Source organism: Mobula birostris, chromosome 18, assembly GCF_030028105.1.
Source record: "Mobula birostris isolate sMobBir1 chromosome 18, sMobBir1.hap1, whole genome shotgun sequence".
NCBI lineage: Eukaryota > Metazoa > Chordata > Chondrichthyes > Myliobatiformes > Myliobatidae > Mobula > Mobula birostris.
The window spans coordinates 8,331,562-8,353,753 of record NC_092387.1 but is presented as its reverse complement, the minus strand read 5'-3'; the positions used below and the strand labels follow the sequence as shown (position 1 = coordinate 8,353,753).

The window sequence follows — 22,192 nt, the reverse complement described above, 5'->3', positions numbered from 1 at the left end:
AGTCCTGATGAAAGGCCTCGGCCTGAATTGTCGACTGTTTACTCGTTTCCATAGAAACTGCCGAGCCCGCTGAGCTCCTCCAGTATTTTGTGTGTATTTTGTATTGCTTCGGATTCCCAGCATCAGTAGACTATTCCGTGTTTGTGAAGTATATCGCAGGGTTCAGAGAGGAGCTGAGATGAAATTATTGCCTGCGGGGTAGTTTGTCACGCACGTCCTGAGAGGGCGGTGAGAAGTGTTGCAATAAGATCATAACACGTAAGAACTTAATTAGGCCATTCGGCCCATCGAGTCTGTTTGGCCATGCAATCATGGCTGATTTATTATCCGTCTCAGCCCCATTCTCCTGCCTTCTGCCCAGAATCTCTGACGCGCTTACTAATCAAGAGCCCATCGACCTCCGCTTTTCGTATCTGTGCTCAGTGACATGGTCTCCACAGCCGTCTGTGACAACGAATGAATTCTCCACCCTCTGGCTAAAGAAATCCCCCCGCATCTCTGTTCTAAAGGAACGTCCCTCTGTTCCGAAGCTGGGATCTTGGATTACCGAGGCATATGTATCAAATATTGTCATTGATGTGTGTTTGATGGTTCGGATGGACGGGGTGAGCTGGAGAACATATCTCTGTCCTCTGACTCCAGAAGTTTATAAAATAATGAGACGCACAGTTGGGGCAGAAACTCTTCCCCAGGGTGAGAATGTCAAATAGTGGAGGGTGTAGCTTTAAAGCGCGGTGTTTTGTCCTATACAGAGAGTGGCAGGAGTGCTGTCGGGGTCGTGTTCATTGTTATGTGCAGAAGTACGGCGAGGTACTGTCAGAGCGGGGTCACAGGCGAAAGTCAGACAACACATAACATAAATTACTCAAGAGATTGAGGTAAACGCTGTGCAAAAGAAGACACTAATACGAGCACATCCGATAGCAACATTTAAGAGGCATTTAGCCAGGTACATAAACAGGCAATAAATGGAGGGAGAGAGACCATGCGCAGGGGATTCGTTCCGTTTTCATCGTGGTTGCCAGATATCATGGGCTTTGTTTTTTTCGAGTAAAAAGTAAGTATAATTTGTTTAATTTACGTTTTCTTTTAAATGTTGTACATCTGATACTATGTGCTGATGCAAGTGTTGTTGTACCTGTGCAGACATGTGTTTGCGGATGTGACACTGAACTGGACTTGGACACGCCCGCTGCTGCTCAGTGCGGCTCGCTGTTCCGGGGACTGGCATGCGGCCGTTGTCGTTGCAACTGCGCCGGAGGCCAGCAGGCGGCGCCCGGGGTCACTCAGCGGACCCTCAGCCGACTTCCGGGTAAGTTACCCGTCGGGCGTTGGAATCCCTGAACTTTTTCGAAGTTGGGGTACCGGACCAACTTTGTCTCCCACCCCGAACACTCCCCACCGTCTCACCGTCCTCCCTCCGCTGCTTCACCTTCGGGATCGCTGAAGCGACCTGACGAATCCCCCGGAGCGGCGAGCCCGACGGTAAGGAGGAATAGAAGTGAAGAGGGACGGGATTAAGCAGAAGGGGCAAGGGTAGGGGGCGAGAAGTTTGCAGAGGGTTTGAAGAGAGGGGCGAGGAGCTAGGTGTAGGAGGGTGAGGAACTGGGGGGGGGGGGGTTAGGAGTAGCCGGGGAGGGGAGGTGGGAGGAAAAGCGAGCAGGAACAGCTGTGGGATTGTGGAACAAGGAGACGGGATAGGGAGCCGGAACGGGGGATTCAGGGCGTGTGGATGACGGACAGGGCTGGTTGTGAGCACAGGAACCCAGGGGGGTGGGGGCAAGAGGTGTGTGTGTGTGTGTGTGTGTGGGTGGTGGTGGGGGGGGGAGGTAGTGGGGCTATCTGTACTTTGACTCCCTATCCAGTTTTAAAATATTTTTCCAGATCTCTTTATCAGAATCGGAATTTGTTGTTTTTCGGTAGCTGTACACTGCGGTACATAATACTATAAAATTACAGTGAGAAACGCGTTTAGTTAAATAAGTAATGCAAAAAAGAAAACAATAGTGAGTTGGTGTTCACGGGTTAAATGTCCATTCATAAATCTGATGGTGGAGAGGAAGAAACTTCCTGAATCATTGAGTGTGTGCCTTCAGGCTCCTGTACCTCCTCCCTGATGGTAGCAATGAGAAGAGGGCATGACCTGGGTGATGGGCGCCATTAACGATGGATGCCACCTTTTTGAGGCATCGCTCCTTGACGATCTCCTGGATGCTGGGGAGGCTGGTGCCCATGACGGAGCTGACTGATTTCACGCTTCCTGCTGCTTATTTTGATCCTGACAGCAACCCCCCCCCCCCAATGTTAGAATGCTTTTCATGGTAAATCTATAGACATTTCAGAGTGTTTTTGGTAACTTACCAAATCTCCTCAAACTCCTAATGAAATATAGCCACTGTCAATTCTTCTTTGTAACTGCCTTGATAAGGTTGGGCCCAGGTTAGATACTCAGAGATGTTGACACCTAGGAACTTGAAACTTCTCAATCTTTCCATTTCTGATCCATTGATGAGGGATCCCTTGTCTTGTCCTTCTTGAGGTCCACAATCAATTCTTTGGTCTTACTGATGTTGAGTACGTGATCTATTTCGCTCCTGTACGCCCTCTCATCACCATCTGAGATTCTGACAACAATGGTTGCATCATCAGCAAATTTATAGATGGTGTTTGAGTTGTGCCCGGCCACTCAGTCTTGGGTGTAGAGAGAGTAGAGCAGTGGGCTAAGCACACACCCCTGTGGTACGTCAGTGTTGATTGTCAGCGAGGTGGAGAAGTTGTTGCTGATCCACACGGATTGTGGTTTTCCGGTTAGGAAGTCGAGGATCCAGTTGCAGAGGGAGGTACAGAGGCCCATGTTCTGGAGGTTTGCCATCAGGACTGTAGGAACAATTGTGTTAAATGCTGAGCTGTAGTTAATGAATAGCAACCTGATGTAAGTACTCGTATTGTCCAGGTGATCCAAGGCCACGTGAAGAGCTAATGAGATCGTATCTGCTGTAGACGTGTTGTGGCAATAGGCAAATTGCAGTGGGTCCAGGTCCTTGCTGAGCCAGGAGTTCATTCTAGTCATGACCACAGACGTGACCACTACTGGACGATAGTCATTAATGCAGCTCACTCTGCTCTTCCTGGGCACTGGGATAATTGTTGCCCCTTTGGAGCAAGTGGGAACTTCTGACTGTAGCAGTGAGAGATTGAAAATGTCTTTGAACACCCCAGGCAGATGGTTAGTGCAGGTTTCAGAGCCGTACCAGCTACTCCACTGAGGCCTGTTGCCTTGCGAGGGTTCACACTCATGAAAGACATTCTGACAGAGGTCACGGTCACCAGGTGCTGCAGGAATTCTCATAGCTGTGGTCTTACTCTCCCTTTCAAAGCATAAAAGGCGTTGAGCTCGTCTGGGATTAAAACATCACAGCCAGTCATGTTAGGTTTTGCTTTGTAGGAAGTGATGGCCTGCAAACCCAGCCAGAGCTGACGTGCCTCCGATTCCACCTCTGCCCTCGATCGGAATTGTTCTGCGTTTCAGATAGCCCGGTTTAAGTTGTACCTGGCCTTTTTGTATAGTCCTGGATCACCAGACTTGAAAGCACAGACCTCGCCCTCAGCAGACTACAGACCTCCTGGTTCATGCATGGCTTTTGATTTGGGAATGTATCTGTCAGTTTCTGAAACGCACCTGACTGCCTTAACTACCACTAATCGATCACTTACTGTGTAAAACAAAAAACTTGCCTCTGTCATCCAATCACCTTAAAATTATGTCTCTGGTATTAGCCATTTCTGCCCTGAGGTTTGATTTGGGTAAGTGTGAGATGTTATATTTTGGGAAGACATAAGACAAGTGAGGGTGGGGTGTTCACGAGGAACAGTGGGACCTGGTTCGGGGAGGGGGGCACACGTGGGTGGGGAATGTTTGAGAATTGAGGCCTTTCTTGGTCAATGTTGACCATGGATGTGTGTCCTAGCTGTCTAAGTCAGTACACGATCCTGGGCAGTACGATATGGCGAGCAAGCTGTTCCCATGTAACAGGCTCCCATCTCTCCGTGCAGTTGATGAATCCAGAGGAACGGCAGAGACGGATACAGTTCGGCACCAGTGGTGTCACAGGAGTTGCCGGTCAGCGTGGGACTGCCTCAGCGACTCCAGCTCTGGGTTTACTCCTGAAACCTTTCCCATGAGTGGTACCGTGCAAGTCAGGAGGGGTTTGAGATCCGAGATTTTGCCTGCGATGGCTGACAAGTGCCATCTGCCCGAATCGACTGGTTTTAAGGCATCTGTAACCCGCCTTTGCCCCTTCTCCTGTTGATGGGAAGAGTTCTGCCAGGCTTAGTCGCTAAGCACGTGTGAAGGTCAGGCGCTGGGCTCGGTTATCAGAGGCCATTTGAAACACACACCATTGGGGAGTATTTAATAGGTAGTGGGAGCTTGTCCCCATTACCACCCCGGCACTAACAACCTTCTGGAACTGTGTAGAACGAGGAGTACAGGGCCCTCGTCCAGACAGTAACCGTTAACATTCTCCACTCCATCTCTCACCTCCTCTCAAACCCCCAATATCACAAACAGGTTAGCAGTGGATTGTTAGGACCCAGGTTCACTCCTGACCTCTGTCCCCCTGTGACTCCGTGGGCCACACCACCCCCACCCCTGGTGCTCTGCTTTCTGCCCACATCCCAAAGACACGCTGGGAAACTCATTGGATGCTGCCCCTAATGTACAGTGGCATGCAAAGGTTTGTGCTCCCTGGTCAAAATTTCTGTTACTGTGAATAGTTAAGTGAGTAGAAGATGAACTGATCTCCAAAAGTCATAAAGTTAAAGATGAAACATTCTTTTCAACATTTTAAGCAAGATTAGTGTATTATTTTTGTTTTGTACAATTTTAGAGTGAAAAAAAGGAAAGGAGCACCATGCAAAAGTTTGGGCACCCCAAGAGATTGAGTTCTCAGATAACTTTTACCAAGGTCTCAGACCTTAATTAGCTTGTTAGGGCTATGGCTTGTTCACAGTCATCGTTAGGAAAGGCCAGGTGATGCAAATTTCAAAGCTTTATAAATACCTGACTCCTCAAACCTTGTCCCAACGATCAGCAGCCATGGGCTCCTCTAAGCAGCTGCCTAGCACTCTGAAAATTAAAATAAATGATGCCCACAAAGCAGGAGAAGGCTATAAGAATATAGCAAAGCGTTTTCAGGTAGCCGTTTCCTCAGTTCATAATGTAATTGAGAAATGGCAGTTAACAGGAACGATGGAGGTTAAGTTGAGGTCTAGGAGACCAAGAAAACTTTCCAAGAGAACTGCTCGTAGGGTTGCTAGAAAGGGAAATCAAAACCCCCGTTTGACTGCAAAAGACCTTCAGGAAGATTTAGCAGACTCTGGAGTGGTGGTACACTGTTCTACTGTGCAGCAACACCTGCACAAATATGACCTTCATGGAAGAGTCATCAGAAGAAAACCTTTCCTGCGTCCTCACCACAAAATTCAGCGTCAGAGGTTTGCAAAGGAACATCTAAACAAGCCTGATGCATTTTGGAAACAAGTCCTGTGGACTGATGAAGTTAAAATAGAACTTTTTGGTCGCAATGAGCAAAGGTATGTTTGGAGAAAAAAGGGTGCAGAATTTCATGAAAAGAACACCTCTCCAACTGTTAAGCACTGGGGTAGATCGATCATGCTTTGGGCTTGTGTTGCAGCCAGTGGCACGGGGAACATTTCACTGGTAGAGGAAAGAATGAATTCAATTAAATACCAGCAAATTCTGGAAACAAACATCACGCTGTCTATGAAAAAGCTGAAGATGAAAAGAGGACGGCTTCTACAACAGGATAATGATCCTAAACCCACCTCAAAATCCACAATGGACTACCTCAAGAGGTGCAAGCTGAAGGTTTTGCCATGGCCCTCACAGTCCCCCGACCTAAACATCATCGAGAATCTGTGGATAGACCTCAAAAGAGCAGTGCATGCAAGACAGCCTAAGAACCTCACAGAACTAGAAGCCTTTTGCAAGGAAGAAAGGGTGAAAATCCCCCAAACAAGAATTGAAAGACTCTTAGCTGGCTACAGAAAGCGTTTACAAGCTGTGATACTTGCCAAAGGGGGTGTCAGGAGGTACTGACCATGCAGGGTGCCCAAACTTTTGCTTCAGGCCTTTTTCCTTTTATGTTATTTTGAAACTGTAAAAGATGGAAATAAAAGAGTAATCTTAAAATATTAGAGAAATGTGTCATCTTTAACTTTATGCCTTTTGGAAATCAGGTAATCTTTTATTCGCTTAACTATTCACAGTAAAATCAACTTTGACCAGGGGTGCCCAAACTTTTGCGTGCCACTGTACGTGGGGGCAGGAGGGATGGGGCAGTGACTGTCATGTGGACGAGATTCACTTTTGGGCAGAACTAAGTGGGACTGTTGGGACTGCTCTGGGCACTAGTATTGGCTCGATGGGCCAATTGGCAGCTTCTATGTTGTAAATTTCATGTGGGCAGACAAGTCTATTTGCCCATCCCCTTCATATCGACTTTCACCATTGTGAATTCATTTTAGGCTCGGCTATCTGCAATATTATTGTCTAAGGTCCCAAATTTTTCTTCTGATTTTCAATTTTTGTGTAATTTTTAAGACTATGAAACATGGGAGCAAATTAGGCCATTCCACTCATCGAGTCTGCTCTGCCATTCCATCATGGCTGATTTATTATACCTATCAACCCCGTTCTGCTCCTCCCCGTGATCTTTGACGTCCTGACTAATCAAGAATCTTTTAACCTCCATTTTAAATATACTCAGTGACTTGATCTCTACCGTTGCCTGTACCGATGAATTGCATAGATTCACCACCCTCTGGTTAAAGAAATTTCTCCTCATCTCTGTTTTAAATGGACATCCCTCGATTCTGAGGCTGTCCCTCTGGCCCTAGCTTCCCCCACTGTAGGAAACATTTACTCTGTATAGTCCTTTTGACATTCGATAGGTTTCAATGAGATCTTCCCCCATTCTTCTAAATTACAATGAGTACAAACCTAAGTCTTTTGTTCCTGGAAACACCTCTGAACCCTCTCCAATGTCAGCACATCCTTTCTTAGATAAAGAGCCCAAAACCGCTCACAATACTCCAAGTGAGGCCTCACCAGTGCCTATAGAGCCTCAGTATTACGTCCTTGTCTGTATATTCTGGTCCTCTTGAAATGAAAGCTAACATTGCATTTGCTTTTCTCACCACTGACTCGGCCTCCAAGCTGACATCCGTGGAGTCCTGCAGGAGGACTCCCAAGTCCCTTTGTAACTTGGATTTTTGAATTTTCTCCCCATTTAGGAAATAGTCTACACTGTTCCTTCTACCACTGTACTCTGTCTGTCCCTTGTTTGCCCATTCTCCTAATCTGTCCAAGTCCTGCAGCCTCCCTGCTTTCTCAACACTATCTGTCTCTCCACCTATCTTTGTACCATCCACAAATTTGGCCACAAAGCCATCAATTCCATCATCCAAATTATTGACAACTAATGGAAAAAGAAGCTGTCCCAACACCGAACCCTGCGGACCACCACTAGTCACTGGCAGCCAATCAGAAAAGGTCCCCTTTATTCCCACGCTTTGCCTCCTGCCAATCAGCAAATGCTAGTATCTTCCCTGTAATACCATGGGCTCTCACCTTGCTAAGTAGCCGCTTGTGCAGCGCCTTGTTAAAGACCTTCTGAAAATCCAAGTACACGACATCCACTGATTCTACTTTGTCTGTCCTGGCTGTTAGTTCCTCAAAGATTGCAACAGATTTGTCAAACAAGATCTTCCCTTAAGGAAACCATGCTGACTACAGTCTATTTTATCATACGCCTCCAAGTAACCCAAACAATTGGGGTACCTGCGACTCTAACTTCTTTCCGACCACTGAGGTCAGACTATAATTTCCTTTCTTCTGCCACCTTCTCTTCTTGAAGAATGGAGTTACATTTGCAATTTTCCAGTCTTCTGGAACCATTCCAGAATTTATTGATTCTTGAAAGATAATTAGTGCCTCTGCAATCTTGTCAGCTGCCTCTTGCAGAACCCTTGGGGCGTAGTCCATTTGGTTCAGGTGACTTGATCGTTTATTTATTTATTGAGGGCCAGTGTGGAATTATCCCTTTGAGCCGTGCCACCCAGCAATCCCCACATTTAATCTGAGCGTAATCGCGGGACAATTCACCTACCAACCGGTACGACTTTGGACTGTGGGAGGAAAGTGGGGACCTGGTTTATCTGCCTTCAGCACTCACTTATCTACATTCAGACCATTCAGTTTCCCAAGCGCCTTCTCCTTAGTAATAGTAATTGCACTCACTTCTGTCCCCTAACACACTTGAACAGTGTCTTCCTCAGTGAAGACTGATTCAAAATACTTATTCAGTTTGTCCAGCATTTTCTTGCACCCCTCCCCCCCCCCCCCCCCCCCCCCAGTTACCATATCTCCAGCGTCGTTTTCCAGTGGTCCAATATTCACCCTTGCCTCTCTTTTACTTATATATCTGAAAAAAAACTTCTGGTATTCTCTCTGATATTATTAGCTAGCTTACCTTCATATTTCATCTTTTCCCACGTTACGGTTTTTTAATTGTCTTCTGTTGGTTTTTAAAAGCTTTCCAATCCTCTAATTTCCCACTAATATTTCCTCTATTATTGTATGTCCTCTCTTTTGCTTTCATGATGGCTTTGACTTTCCTTGTCAGCCATGGTTGGATCAAACTGCCTTTGGAATACTACTGTGGAATGTATCTATCCTCTGCCTTCTGATTGCTTCCAGGAACAGCAGCCTTTGCTGCTGTGTCGTCGTCCCTGCCAGATCCCTTCCAATCAGCTTTGGCCAGCTCCTCCCTCATGCCTCTGTAGTTCCATTTACTCCACTGTAAAGTAAAGTAAAGGCATCCGTTAGTCTTGCGAGACCATGGATCTGCGCCTGGAAACTCTTCACTCTCCAGGGTGCAGGCCTGGGCAAGGTTGTATGGAAGACCAGCAGTTGCCCATGCTGCAAGTCTCCCCTCTCCACGGCACCAATGTTGTCCAAGGGAAGGGCACTAGGACCCATACAGCTTGGCACCAGTGTCGTCACAGAGCAATGTGTGATTAAGTGTCTTGCTCAAGGACACAACACGTCCCCTCGGCTGGGGCTCGAACTCACAACCTTCAGGTAGCTAGTCCAATGCCTTAACCACTTGGCCACGTGCCCACACTACTCCACTGTAATACTGACACATCTGACTTTAGCTTCTCCCTTCCATAGGTGCAAAGCAGTAACAGGGTAGATTGTGAAGACTTGAGTTCATCTTATTGTGCTAGGGGACTATTCAGTAATCGTATAACAGTGGGAAAGAAGGTGTTCAATGCTATATTACTGTTCGGTTCCTTAAGGCTGTCATAGCTGGGGAAGGTTGGGGTAGTAGGGATGATCTCCCACTACCTATTAAATGCTCCCAATGCATGAATCTGACAACCAAGCCCAGCTCCTGTGGCTTAGCCAGTTACCATGGCAGAACCATTTCTACTAACGAGAGAAGGGGCAAATTTGGGTTACTGGTGCCTTAAGACCATTGGCTGCGGGCAGGTGAGAGCTGGGAAATCAGAGTCCATACAGCTTCTCTTCATATTGATTACACTAGCTTGCTTGCATACTGAAACATAGACAGCTAGGACACAACGTCTATGGTTAACCCTGAGCAGCGGAGGGATTCTTTGGGATTCAGCCTGGGAGTTGTGTAGGGGTACAAAATTTGTCAGATTTATTTTAGGGGCACATGTTTAAAATGATTCCTCTTGGCTGCAAGGTGGAGGAGGTATTTAGTGTGGGTGGGGCTGCTGGAAGAGGAGGGGGCATTTCCAAGGATGTAGTCAAATGTCTAATGTCCGCACGTCTGGGTCTAATTCAGAGTCTACTGGAGGCCGGGGAAGCTGTTTTGTTGTGGAGTTAGTGGACTGTGTATACGCCTGGATGGGAGGGAAGGACGGGACTTGTTTCGCTGTTATTGTGTTCTGCCGAGCACTGTGAATATGCCATATCATTGTGTTCTGCCAAGCATCGTGAATGTCGATGTCAGAATGTGTGGTGACCCTTGCAGACTGCCCCCAGCAACCCATGAAACGACACATTTCACTGTGTTTCACTGTAAGTGTGTTAAATCGGTCAGAATCTTGAGCAGTGGAACAGAATGAAGTTAGTCACTGGTAACATTCCTAAGACTAAATTCATTGCTGTGTGAAAGGATTTGTTGATGTCTATTGGAATCAGAATCAGGTTTAGTATCACAGGCATATGTTGTGAAATTTTTTGTTATTTCGCAGCAGTACATTGCAATAAAGAGAACTATAGTTACAATAAGAAATGTATAGTGAGCAGCACAACAGGACAGCAAAAATAGTGAGGTGGTCATTCAGAAATCTGATGGCAGAGAGGAAGAAGCTTTTCTTAGCTCATTGAGTGTGGGTCTTCATGCTCCTGTACCCCCTCCTGCCCCCCCCACCATGGACATGTCTCGATGATGTCGGTCTTCAGTGATGGACGCCTCCTTCTCAAGGCACTGACCCTTCAAGATGCCCTTGATAGTGAGGAAGAGGTTTTACCTCTAGACTAGTAATGGTTTTACCTGTAGGCCTGGGGGTGCTGGAGTTGTGCCCCTCCCCACTGTACATTGGGCTATGGACTGAGAGCTGGGAAATGGAGAAATGTAGAGATCCATTTGTGCTAGTATGGGTGATGGGCCGAAGAGCCCCCTTGCTGTGAATCTTCGGTGCTTTGCTTGTCACCACGTCAAAGCCCTGGATCTCGCACCTCACAGATCCGGCTGACTGGGCAGGGGTCGCTGAGCGACAATTAAAACCCGTTCTGTCCGGGAAGTACGATTGATTTCTCTTCCCTTCTCCCTGCCCTCGGACTCTGAAGATCGAAACCCATGCCTTGGCTGAGGTTCGCAGTCAGCTTTACTCACAGGAAGAGCTGGCAGTGGAAACATTTGCATTGCGTTGCATTCTTTATAACAAGATCCAGTATCACTGAACAGATTAATAATAAATGATGCTTTCTAGCAAAGCCATTAGTGTCTCTCACCACACTCTCATCCCTCGCCTTCCAGTTAGTGTCTACGTATCAAATGTCAGGATAGCTCTGTGTGAGGCCGTGTGTGTGCCTCTCTGTCCCTAGAGGTGAGCACGAGTGTGTGTGTTCCTGTCTATGGAGGGTGTTAAAGATAGTGACAAAAACTATCCCTTGCCTCTGAATTTTTCTTTCATCCATCTGCCTATCAAAATCCCATGAATGTCCTGAACATTTCTGGCTCCACCACCATCCCTGGTAATACATTCCACTCACAGACCACTCTGTGTTTGTTAAAACAACCTACCTCTGACATTCCCCCAATATGCCTTCCTCCAATCAACATAAAATGATGCCCCTTGTATTAGCCATTTCCGCCTTGGGAAAACGTCTCTGGTTTGCCACTCAATCTATGACTCTTATCGTGTACTGCTCTGTCAAGTCACCTCTCGTCCTCCTTTGCTCCAAGGAGGAAAGCCCCAGCTCCCTCAACCTACCCTCATTATACAAGATCTCTGATCCAATCAGCGTCCTGATAAATCTCATCTGCACCCTCCCTAAACCTTCCACATCTTTCCTTTTTATGATGTGATCAGAACTGAACATAAAATCCATATAAACTGCTCTACTTTCATCATTTCCGTGAAAAATTCAACCATGTTTGTGAGGCTGGGTCAGCATAAGTGTGGAGGAAGTTCCTGACTGTCGATCCTGGGAATTCTGTGGTCCAGAGGGCAGGTGCTCCCCACGTGAGTGCAAGGCTGAGACTGGTAGTGTTTGGGGAATTTGGGGATCAGTCAGTGTGGTGGCCTTCGTGTGCAAAATCAGCCATGACTGAGAGGTACAGCAGGCTTGATGGGCCGAACAGTCTGCTTATCTCTTACCTAGTGTTTTTTGCATTAGGTGATTCAAGCTCTTTCTCTTCGTCCCAGGTGACGCAGCTGCTGACACACAAGATGGTGGGGGAACTCAGCAAATCTATGGAGAGAAATAAATAGTCGCTGCTTTGGGCTGACGGGGTTCCAGCAGCTCATCTAGAAGGAAAATTCTGATCTCAAACCTCCGCTGCCTTGCAGCTACACCCGCTCACGTGGAAGCATTCAGGGGTAAACCCCAAGGAAAAGTCCGGGGCTGGACTCCCTCAGGCAGTTCCACGTGGAACTCCACACTGACTGGTATCTCCTGCCAGACTGTATCAGTCTCCGCCGTCCCTTTGGACTCGTCAGCTGGTTGGAGAGGGGGGAGTCCACTGCATGGGCAACAGCTTGCTCTCCACGTCGGAGTGACCTGGCTTGTGTATCATGCAGATAGGATACAACATCCATGTTCGACCCCGATCAACGCAGGGCCTCCACATGCTGCCTGACCTGCTGAATTCCTCCTACTTGTTTTGCTCCGGATTTCCAGCATCTCTTGTGTCGCTGTAAACCTTGCAGCCTTAGCCATCGACCCTGTGCAGCCACCCAGCCTGTTATCCAGTCTCCAGTTGTGCCTGCGCAGGACAAACCCACGCTAACCTGTTGGTTTCCCTTTCAGGTAACGAGGCTCTGGAGGATCCGAGATCACAGGGGATCTGGAAAGTTTGGAGCTTCTGTGATCATGGGGGTGTCAGCAAGCCAGCTCTCCAAGGAACAGCTCACTGAGTATCAGGTGAGATAGTGACTTGGAACTGGTTTGTTACAGCCACATGCACCGAGGTCAGATGGCATTTGGAGTTTTGTGAGCAGTTTTGGGGCCCTCTATCTAGGGAAAGATGTGCGGCACTGGAGAGGGTCTGGGGGAGGTTCATGAGAATGATTACGGGAATGAAAGGGCAATGCAAGAGGAGGGTTTGGATCTGATCCTGTACTTGCTGGAGTTTAAAAGAATGAGGAAAATCTCTTTAAAATCTACCAAATATTGAAAGACCTAGATACAGTGGATGTTTCCTGTAGTGGGAGAGTCTAAGACCAGAGGGCGCAGCCTCAGAATAGAAGGACGTCCCTTTATAACAGAGATGAGGAGGAATTTCTTTAGCCAGAGGGTATTGGATTCACACTGTGGAATTAGAACATAAAAAAAATTAAATTCCTGGGTGTCACTATCTCAGAGGACCTGTCCTGGACCCATCATATAAAAGTAATTGCAAGGAAAGCACAACAGCACCTCTATTTCCTCGGGAGTCTGGAGATTCAGCACGTCATTGAAAACCTCGTCAAACTTCTATAGATGTGTGGTGGAAAGTGTGGTGACGGGCTGCATTGCGGCCTGGTATGGGAACAACAATGCCTTTGAGCAGAAAATCGTACAAAAGGCAGTGGATTCGGCCCAGTGCACCACGGGTGAAGCCCTCCCAGCCACCGAGTACATCTACATGAAACCTTACCACAGAAAAGCAGCATCAGAGATCCTCACCACCCAGGCCATGCTCTCTTCTTGCTGCTGCTATCAGGTAGAAGGTACAGGAGCCCCAGGTTCAGTAACAGTTACTACCTCTCAACCATCAGGCTCTTGAACAGAAGGGGAAGACTACACTCATTCTGTTTCTGGTTTTCCCACAACTAATGATCGCACTTTAAGGACTCTTTATCCTGTTATTTCAAGCTTGTTATTTATTGCTATTTATTTATATTTGGGTTTGCACAGGTCGTTGCTCATTGATCCTGTTCACAGCTACTGTTCTATAGGAGAAGGAATCTCGGGGTTGTATGTGGTGACATGTGTGTACTCTGATAATACATTTTATTTAAACTTTAGATGGCTGTGGAGGCTATTTAACACTGAAGTTGAGAGATTCTGGATTAATAACAGTGTCAAAAGTGATGGGAAGAAGGCAGGAGAATGGAGTTTAGAGGGATAATAAATCAGCCATGATCGAAAGGTGAAGAAAACTGAAAGAGCCAAATGGCCTAACTGTGCTCCAGTGTCTTCTGGTACAGTGAACAACCTTGTCTTGTTCATACTGAACATGTCATTCCACGGTACACTGAGGTCGAACAAGGAATGCAGAATAAAGTGTAATAACTACAGAGGTAAACAATAAGGTACAAGATCATAACAAGGTAGATTGCAGTCAGAAGTCCTGTTGTTGTTGGGGACTATTTAATAGTTTATAACAGTGGGACAGTGTCCTTGGGCCTGGTGGTATCTGCTTTCAGGCTTTTGATTCTTCTGCCTGTTGGGAGGGGCAAGGAGGAATTGTCCTGGATGGGTGGGTCTTTGATTATGGCACCTAATTCATTAACTCATTTGGAACTTGTTAAATCTTTGGGCGAAGTTTCCCACTCCTGGAGCTAAGCAAGGAGGTGATGTTTCAGCTGTTCAGGGTACCTTAAGTACTGTGTGCATTTCAGGTATGGGGAGCAGAGTCCACAGCCAGATCAGTAATGGTGGAGCAGACTCGACAGGTCAGATGGCCGACTGCTGCTCCTATTTCGTATGTTCTTATAACTTCAGGAGTGGGAAGAGTAAAGTTCAGTGTTATAATTTCAAGATGATAAGATTCAGAGACTGACTGGTCAGCCAGAAACTTTTTCCCAGGGCAGAATTGGCTAATACAAGTAGGTGATTGGAGGAAAGTATAGGGGGATGTCTGTCAGAGGTAGTTTTTTTTACAGTGTGTGGTGGGTGCATGGAACGAGCTGCCAGGTCTGGTGATAGAGGTAGATGCATTAGGGACATTTAAGAGACCCTTAGATCTGTTTCATGGATGAAAGAAAAATAGAGGGCTATTTGAGAGTGAGGAGTTAGATTGATCTTGGAGTAGGTTAAAAAGGTCAGCATAGCATTGTGGGCTGAAGGGCCTGTTCTGTGTTGTACTATATTGTCGCTCCTTCATTCATGAATGCTGAAGGGCAGCCCTAAGTGTGATCCCTGTTGCAGTATCACATCTGCTGGTCACGAGGTCGGGTTCCCATCAGAGTGAACACTTACATTAACACCAAAAAGCATCACCCTGTGGTGCATCACTAAACCCAGGGGAGAAGGAAACACAAAGGTCTGGCATCTTGCATTTGTGAGGACTGCCTCAAAGGAACCACCTGCCCTCAAGCACGATAAACAAGTGGTTCTTTGAAATCAAAACACAGCAGCTGACCGCAGTGTGCAGTAAGATGAAGGTTGTAGGAAATACTCAGCAGGAAGGCAGCATCTATGGAGAAAGAAACAAAACTACTAATTTAGATCTTCACCAGAGGAGGGGGAGCAACAAAAGTGTATATAAAAACATCGCGAATACTCTTTAAGAGAGAAATCAAGGGGGCAAAGAGAGGCTGTGAGATAGATCTGGCAGGTAAAGTCAAGGACAATCCCATGAGATTCTACAGCTAAATTGAAAGGGTGGTGAGGGGGAGAGTAGGTCTCCTTGGAGATCAACAGGCCAACTACGTTTCAAGCTAAGGAGATGGGTGGGATTTCTTAACAAATATTTCTTGGTGTTTACATGGTTTCTCAAGAGACAATGACAAGTTGAGATGTTTTGAATGACTTTCATATCATCAGCAGGGAGTATTTGCAGCCTTGCAGCGCATTAAAGTGGATAAATCCTTCAGGCCTAACCGAGTGCATCCTCTGACTCTGAGGGAGGCCAGAGAGATTTGCTTCATCGTTAGCCACTGGTGAAGTTTTCGAAGACTGGAAGGTGGGAAGCAGGCGTTACAAGACATTCTATCCTCTGTAATGAAACCTAGGCGGACCCACTTCTGGTCAGTGACTGGGTTACACACAAACTTGGACTTGCCTGCGTGTGCTTGAAACTGCCATGTTGCAAACACGTCATGCACTTTGGGAGAACAAGCAGTGAACACAGAGCACTGAGGAGTGTGGTAGAACACGGTGATCTGGGAATATTCCTCGAAGGTGGCATCACATGTGGATAGGGTTGTAAACAGAGCATTTGGAACATTGCCCTTCACAACTCAAAGTACTGAGTACCGGAGTTGAGATGTTATGTTGAAGTTGTACAAAACTTTGATGAGGCCTAATTTGGAGAGTTTTGTGCAGTTTGGGTCACTGATCTACAGGAAAGATGTAAATAAGATTGAAAGCAAGCAGGGAAAATTGACAAGAATGTTGTCAGGACTTGAGGACCTGAGCTATGGGAAAAGGTTGAGTAGGTTAGGACATTATTCCCTGGAGCATCGGAGAATGAGGGGAGATTTGATAGAGGTGAGGTATATGGATAGGGTAAACACAAAGAGGCTTTTTCCGCTGAGGTGGGGTGAGAGGTGAGCAAGGTCATAGGTTAAAGGTGAAAGGTGAATGTGAAGGTGAACTTCACTCAGTGTGGTGTGAGCTTGGAACGAGCTGCCAGTGGAAGTGGTGGTTGCAGGTTCAATTTCAACATTTAAAAGAAATTTGTATAGTTACATGGATGTGAGGGGTGTGGAAGGCTATGGTCCAGCTGCAGGTCATTGAGACTAGGCAGAATAGTAGTTCAACACATATTAGATGGGCTGAAGAGCCTGTTTCATGCTGTTGTGTTGTATGACTCTGACTCTAATGTTTGTTCTTTTATTTTAGGAGCTGACATTTTTAACAAAGCAAGACATTCTGCAGTAAGTCGAGGTTTTTTTTGTTTTGGAGCAGGGAGGGGTTTGATGGACTGTGCTGCGGGGGTTTGTGGCCAAAGGTCCTGAGAAGCGTGGGTAGAAGAGGAGGTGTTGTTCCTTGTCCTTGGCTTCATGGAACAGTGCAAGAGATCAAAGGCAGAGTGGAGGTGGAACAGAGGCCTGAATCTGGATGCTCCGATACTTCCTTCCTATCCCTACGTTCTTCACACCCATCACCCAAATACCTTTATTACAAATTCCTTCATCGGTCTGTGTGAGTGGTTCCGTTCAGTCCGCTAGGGTAACCCACAACCCCTAATGGTCTTCATCACACCCCCACTCTCACCTTTCAGTCTCTGCCCTCTTACTCTCCTCGGATGAAACCCAGTGCAAGTTCTTCACAGGGTGATAGACCTCCGATGACCTGGTCCCTCAACAACAATGCTTAGTGTAGATACAGGAGGGGAGCTGTGAGTCTCCATGTGATCTGAATGAAGGAACTGATGGCATTGTGGACAAGTTTGCAGACATGACCAGGACAGGCAGAGAGACAGGAGATGGGGAGGGGGACGGGAGTGGGCAGGGATGGGGGGAGAATGGGAGGGAGGGGAAGTGGCCGGGGCTGAGCGGAAGGAGGAGGGACAGATTGTGTCATGGGCAGGGTACAAAGGGATGTCAACAGGTTGGGAGAGTGGGCAAAAAGTTGGCAGATGCAATGCAGTGTGGGGGTGATGCCCTTTGGTGGGAAGAATAAAAGCATAGACTATTTTGTTTAAATATGGAGAGAATTCAGAAATCTAAGGTGCAAAGGGACTTGTGCAGGATTCCGTCAAGGTTAACTTGCAGGTTAAGTCAGTAATGAAGGTAAATGTTAGCATTCCTTTCAAGAGGACTGGAATATAAAAGCAAGAATATAATGTTGAGACTTTGTTATTGGTCAGGTCACACTTGAGTATTGTGAGCAGTTTGGGCCCCCTGTCTACAAAAAGATGTGCTGGGCATTGAAGAGGGTCCGGAGGAGGTTAATGAGAATGAAAGGGTTAACATAGCGTTTGATGCCTTTGGGCCTGTACATACTGGAGTTCAGAAGAATGAGGTGGGTTCTCGTTGAAACCTATTGAACATTGAAAGGCCTAGACAGAGTGGATGTGGAGAGGTTGTTTCCAGTAGTAGGGGAGTTTAGGACCAGAGGACACAACCTCAATAAACAGATGAGGAGGAATTTCTTCAGAGGGTGGTGAATCTGTGGAATTCATTGCCACAGAAGACTGTGGAGGCCAAGTCATTCGGTATGTTTGAAGCAGAGATTGTCAGGTTCTTGATTAGTTAGGGTGTTAAGGGTTGCAAGGGAAAACAGGACAATGCAGCTGAAGAAAGATATCAACATATCCCGGGTGAAAACCTCTCATCTACCCAGGGATTAATGCCCAGGGAGACATGATTAGATGTTTATCATAGAACACCACAGCACAGAAACAAGTCTTTTGGCCAATGTAGACTGTGTTGATCTGTTATTCTGCCTGGTCCCATCAACCTGTATCTGAACTATACCCCTCCTAGCCAACTTCTCTTAAATGTTGCAATCCACCACTTCTGCTGGCTGCTCGTTACAAACTTGCACCCTCTCTGAGTGAAGAAACTCCCCCTCAGGTTCTCCTTAAATATTTCACCTTTCACCCTAAACCCATGACCTCTAGTTCTAGTCTCACTCAATCTCACTGTGTTGATTTGTAGGAGACAGGCAAAATATGGGACTTGTGGAGGTTCATCCTAGCAACAGGCTAACATTACAACATAGGGCAGATGATTTCTCTACAAACCAATAGCAGGAATTTCAACTGGTTCACTCAATGCAGGAATAACTGTCGCCAACCTTGTTTTAAAAATTAACCTTATGAATTACCACTGCAAATAAGAAAATCAATTACTTTATGTAATGTTCCAGAGACATAATATATTAATGCTGGTCAATTTGTTTTTTTATCCAAAGTGCTTATCGGCTATTCAAACAGCTGCTTTCAGCTGAACAGATCGACTTACAATACACACGAGTTCCACAGAAGACAGTTTGTGAAATGCCAGAGTTGAAGGTATGAAATTGTATTTGTGGAGGTAAAAGATTCTGGCCATGGTTAATGATTGGGGCTTGGTCTGCTGGCTATGAATAGAACCAACCAGCGTCAGAATAGTTAATGTTGAAAAATGAGATCTGACAAAAACGTGATCTTGCAGGAATGTTCTGGACAGGGGAGTGAGATGCTCATTACCTGTACAACTCGCTCACTAAGTTCTACAGTGGGTGAGATGAGACCCTGATTGCTTGGGCTGGGTGGTAAAGTTAGTCTCTGGATATTTGTAGCCTGGGCGCTGAAAGAATTAGTCCTGGTTATGACAGTCTGTAGGAAGATCATTGATTGTAACTCATTGTTGAGATTTCCACAAGAGTCAGAGTCAAACAGCATGAAATGAGTCATTCAGCCCATTAACCAGCTTGTTGGCACCCACCATATTAATCTTCTTCCAGCTCTTGACCAATAGCTTTCTGTATATTCATGATTCAAGTGCTTTTACTGACACCTGATAGTGGCCTGAATGGTAAGGATGAGACACAAAGGACAGTTTTAAATTAATCTGTTTAATGACTGTGTGTTCTCTGATTATAGGCCAATCCCTTCCGGGAGAGAATCTGTCTCGTGTTTTCAACTGCGGCTGAAAAGGATGGCAGCATGTCCTTTGAGGACTTCTTGGACATGCTCAGTGTGTTCAGCGATTCTGCAACACCTGAGATTAAGTCTCACTATGCTTTTAAAATCTTTGGTTAGTTTGATTTTCTTGGCTCCTGGATAACTGATACCTTGGCCACATTTAATTCCATGGTGAACACAGATGTGGAAATCTTGAGGAACACGTTCAAAATGCTGGAGGAACTCATCAAGTTCAGCAGCATCTATGGAGGGGAATAAACAGTCCATGTTTTGGACCAAGACCCTTCATCTGGACTGGAATGAAAGGGGGAAGAAGATAGAATAAGGTGCTGAGGAGGGCAAGAAGTATAAGCTGAAAGGTGATAGATGAAGGCAGTTGAGAGGGAAGCTAGGAGGGGATATCTGGAAGAGGTAAAGGGTGGAAGAACAAAGAATCTGATTGGAGAAGAGTGGGCCATGGATGAAAGTGAAGGAGGAGGGGAACCAGAGGATGGTGGGGGGGGGGGGGTGAGGGAGAGAAGGGAGATTTCTGGAAGTTGCAGAATCGAGGGTCATAGAGATTGGTTAAAATTGTGGTGTGGCCATGATATTTGAGTGGCATACTCAATGCGGAGAAAATGTCTGTGCAGCTCTAATGCATCTTTTTCCAGATTTTGATGGTGATGGGACATTGAATAAGGAGGACCTGAAGAAACTGGTGAACTGTCTGACAGGAGGCACAGACAACTCCCAGCTGACAGAGTCAGACATGAACCAGCTGATCAACAACGTAAGATGATGTCTGTGACCTTGCAACCTCACCACTGGGCTGAGTCCACAACTGATCTTTAAAAAGATTCTAACTCCCATCCATTACCTTCACTTGAACTCAACGTTTACAACCTGCCCTCAGCTAGCCTGCCTTCTATCCACAATGTGCCTGAATGTAAGCTGTAGTGGTTCTGCTTGATTTCATTCTCAATTACTGACTGTTTAGCTACAACACCCCTCACTGGAAACCTCCTTGGCCTCTGGTGCTCCAAATACTAGACTCACCTCTGATCCAGTTGTTTGGACCGGTGTCCAATATTTCCATCTCTAAACTCCCTCTGATCATTTCTGTGTGAACTTTTCTCCACTCTGATGTTATATACTAGTATGTGCAGTAATCTTCTCAACATATTTAAGTACAAAAGAGACATTATACAAATGCACCTCGTTGCTGACTTGTGTGTCCTTGCCCAAGTGAATGGTTGGAACAGATTCTGTACATGAGTGACCTAGACAGCAAGTGTCACACCCATACCATGTGCAGGAGTTGTGGCAAGTTCAAAAATTAACAAAGCAGCTGCAATGCAGTGTACAGTGAGCTGCTGGAGTATAGAGCTGAAAATTTAAAGTGTGGGTTTAGAGAAGTACAGTACAAAAACAGGCCCTTCAGCCCATTTAGTCAATGTCAAAACTGCCTGCTCCCATCGACCTGCACTGGGACCATAGCCATCCATATACCCATCCAAATTTCTCTTAAATATTGAAACTGAGCTCCCATACACCACCTGTGCTGGCAGCTCATTCCACATCCTTACGACCCAACCTCAGTGGAAAAAGCCTGCTTGCATTTACCCTATCTATACACCTCATAATTTTGTACACTGCCATCAAATCTCTTCTCAATCTTCTATGTTCTAAGAAACACAGTCTTAACCTATTCAATCTTTTCTTTATAACTCAGGTCCTTCAGACCTGGCAACATCCTTGTAAATTTTCTCTGCAATCTTTCAAACTTGTTAACATCTTTCCGGTAGGTAACCAAAACTACACACTATACTCGAAATAAGCCTCACCAAAGTCTTATACAACTTTAGCATAACATCCCATCTCCTGTACTCAATACATTGATTTATGAAGGCCAATGTGCCAAAAGCTTTCTTTACTACCCTGTCTACTTATGATACCACTTGCAATGAATTATTGACCTGCATTCCTGGATCCCTTTGATCTACCACACTCCTCAGTACCCTACCATTCACTGGGCAAGACCTACCCTGTTTGGACTTGGGAAATGCAAAACCTTGCACTTGTCTGCATTAAATTCCATCTGCCATTTTATTTTCAGCCCATTTTTCCAGCTGATGCAGATCCCTCTGCAAGCCATGATAGCCTTCCTCACTGTCTGCTACACCCCCAATCTTGGTGTGATCTGTAATTTGCTGATGCAGCTAACCCTATCATCATCCAGATCAATGATATAGATGACAAAACTGATCCCTGTGGCACACCACTAGTCACAGGCCTCCAGTCTGAAAGGCAACCACCTCCTACCACTCTCTAACAAAGCCCATGTCTCATCCAAAACACTACCTCATCCTGAATGCCGAGCGACTGAACCTTCTTGACCAACCTCCCATGTGGGTCCATCAAATGTCTTGTTGAAGTCCATGTATGCAGTCCCTTAGAATAGCTTACAATAACTTTCCCATAACTGATGGCAGACTTACCAGCCTATAATTTCCTAGTTTATATTTAGAGCCTTTTTAAAACTGCGGAACATTGCTGGCTGTCCTCCAATCTTCTAGTACCTCTCCTGTCATTAAGGATGATTTAAATATCTCTGCTAAGGCCCCAATAATTTCTATCCTTGCCTCTAGCAATTAAGGTGAAGGAGAATCCCCAGGGATTCTCCCGTTGGGTCTGCAGGAACACCTTGTCAGGTCCTGGGGATTTAACCACCCTGATTTGCCTCAAGACAGCAAACACCTCCTCCTCTATAATCTGTACAAGGTGCATAAAGTTGATGGTTTTGTCCTTTGCAATCCTTTTGATCTTAACATATCTGTAGAATCCCCTGGGATTTTGCTTTTACCTTGTCTGCTAGAGCAACCTCATGTCTTCTTTAACCCTCCTGATTTCTTTCTTAA

The 22,192-nt window shown here is 46.0% G+C and overlaps 1 protein-coding gene across 2 annotated transcripts in view; it reads left to right on the top strand.

Moving 5' to 3' along the window:
* Positions 1–1,239: 1,239 nt before the first annotated feature.
* Positions 1,240–22,192, top strand: part of LOC140211926 (calcium and integrin-binding protein 1-like) — a 23,342-nt gene continuing 2,389 nt past the window's right edge. The window contains exons 1-6 of one of the 2 annotated variants that reach the window (XM_072282147.1): positions 1,240–1,312; positions 12,599–12,712; positions 16,562–16,596; positions 18,581–18,680; positions 19,254–19,407; positions 19,946–20,064. In XM_072282147.1, coding sequence (XP_072138248.1) covers positions 12,662–12,712; positions 16,562–16,596; positions 18,581–18,680; positions 19,254–19,407; positions 19,946–20,064 — 459 coding nt within the window. In that variant the 5' untranslated portion in view covers positions 1,240–1,312; positions 12,599–12,661. The other variant, XM_072282148.1, reaches the window with a different exon arrangement.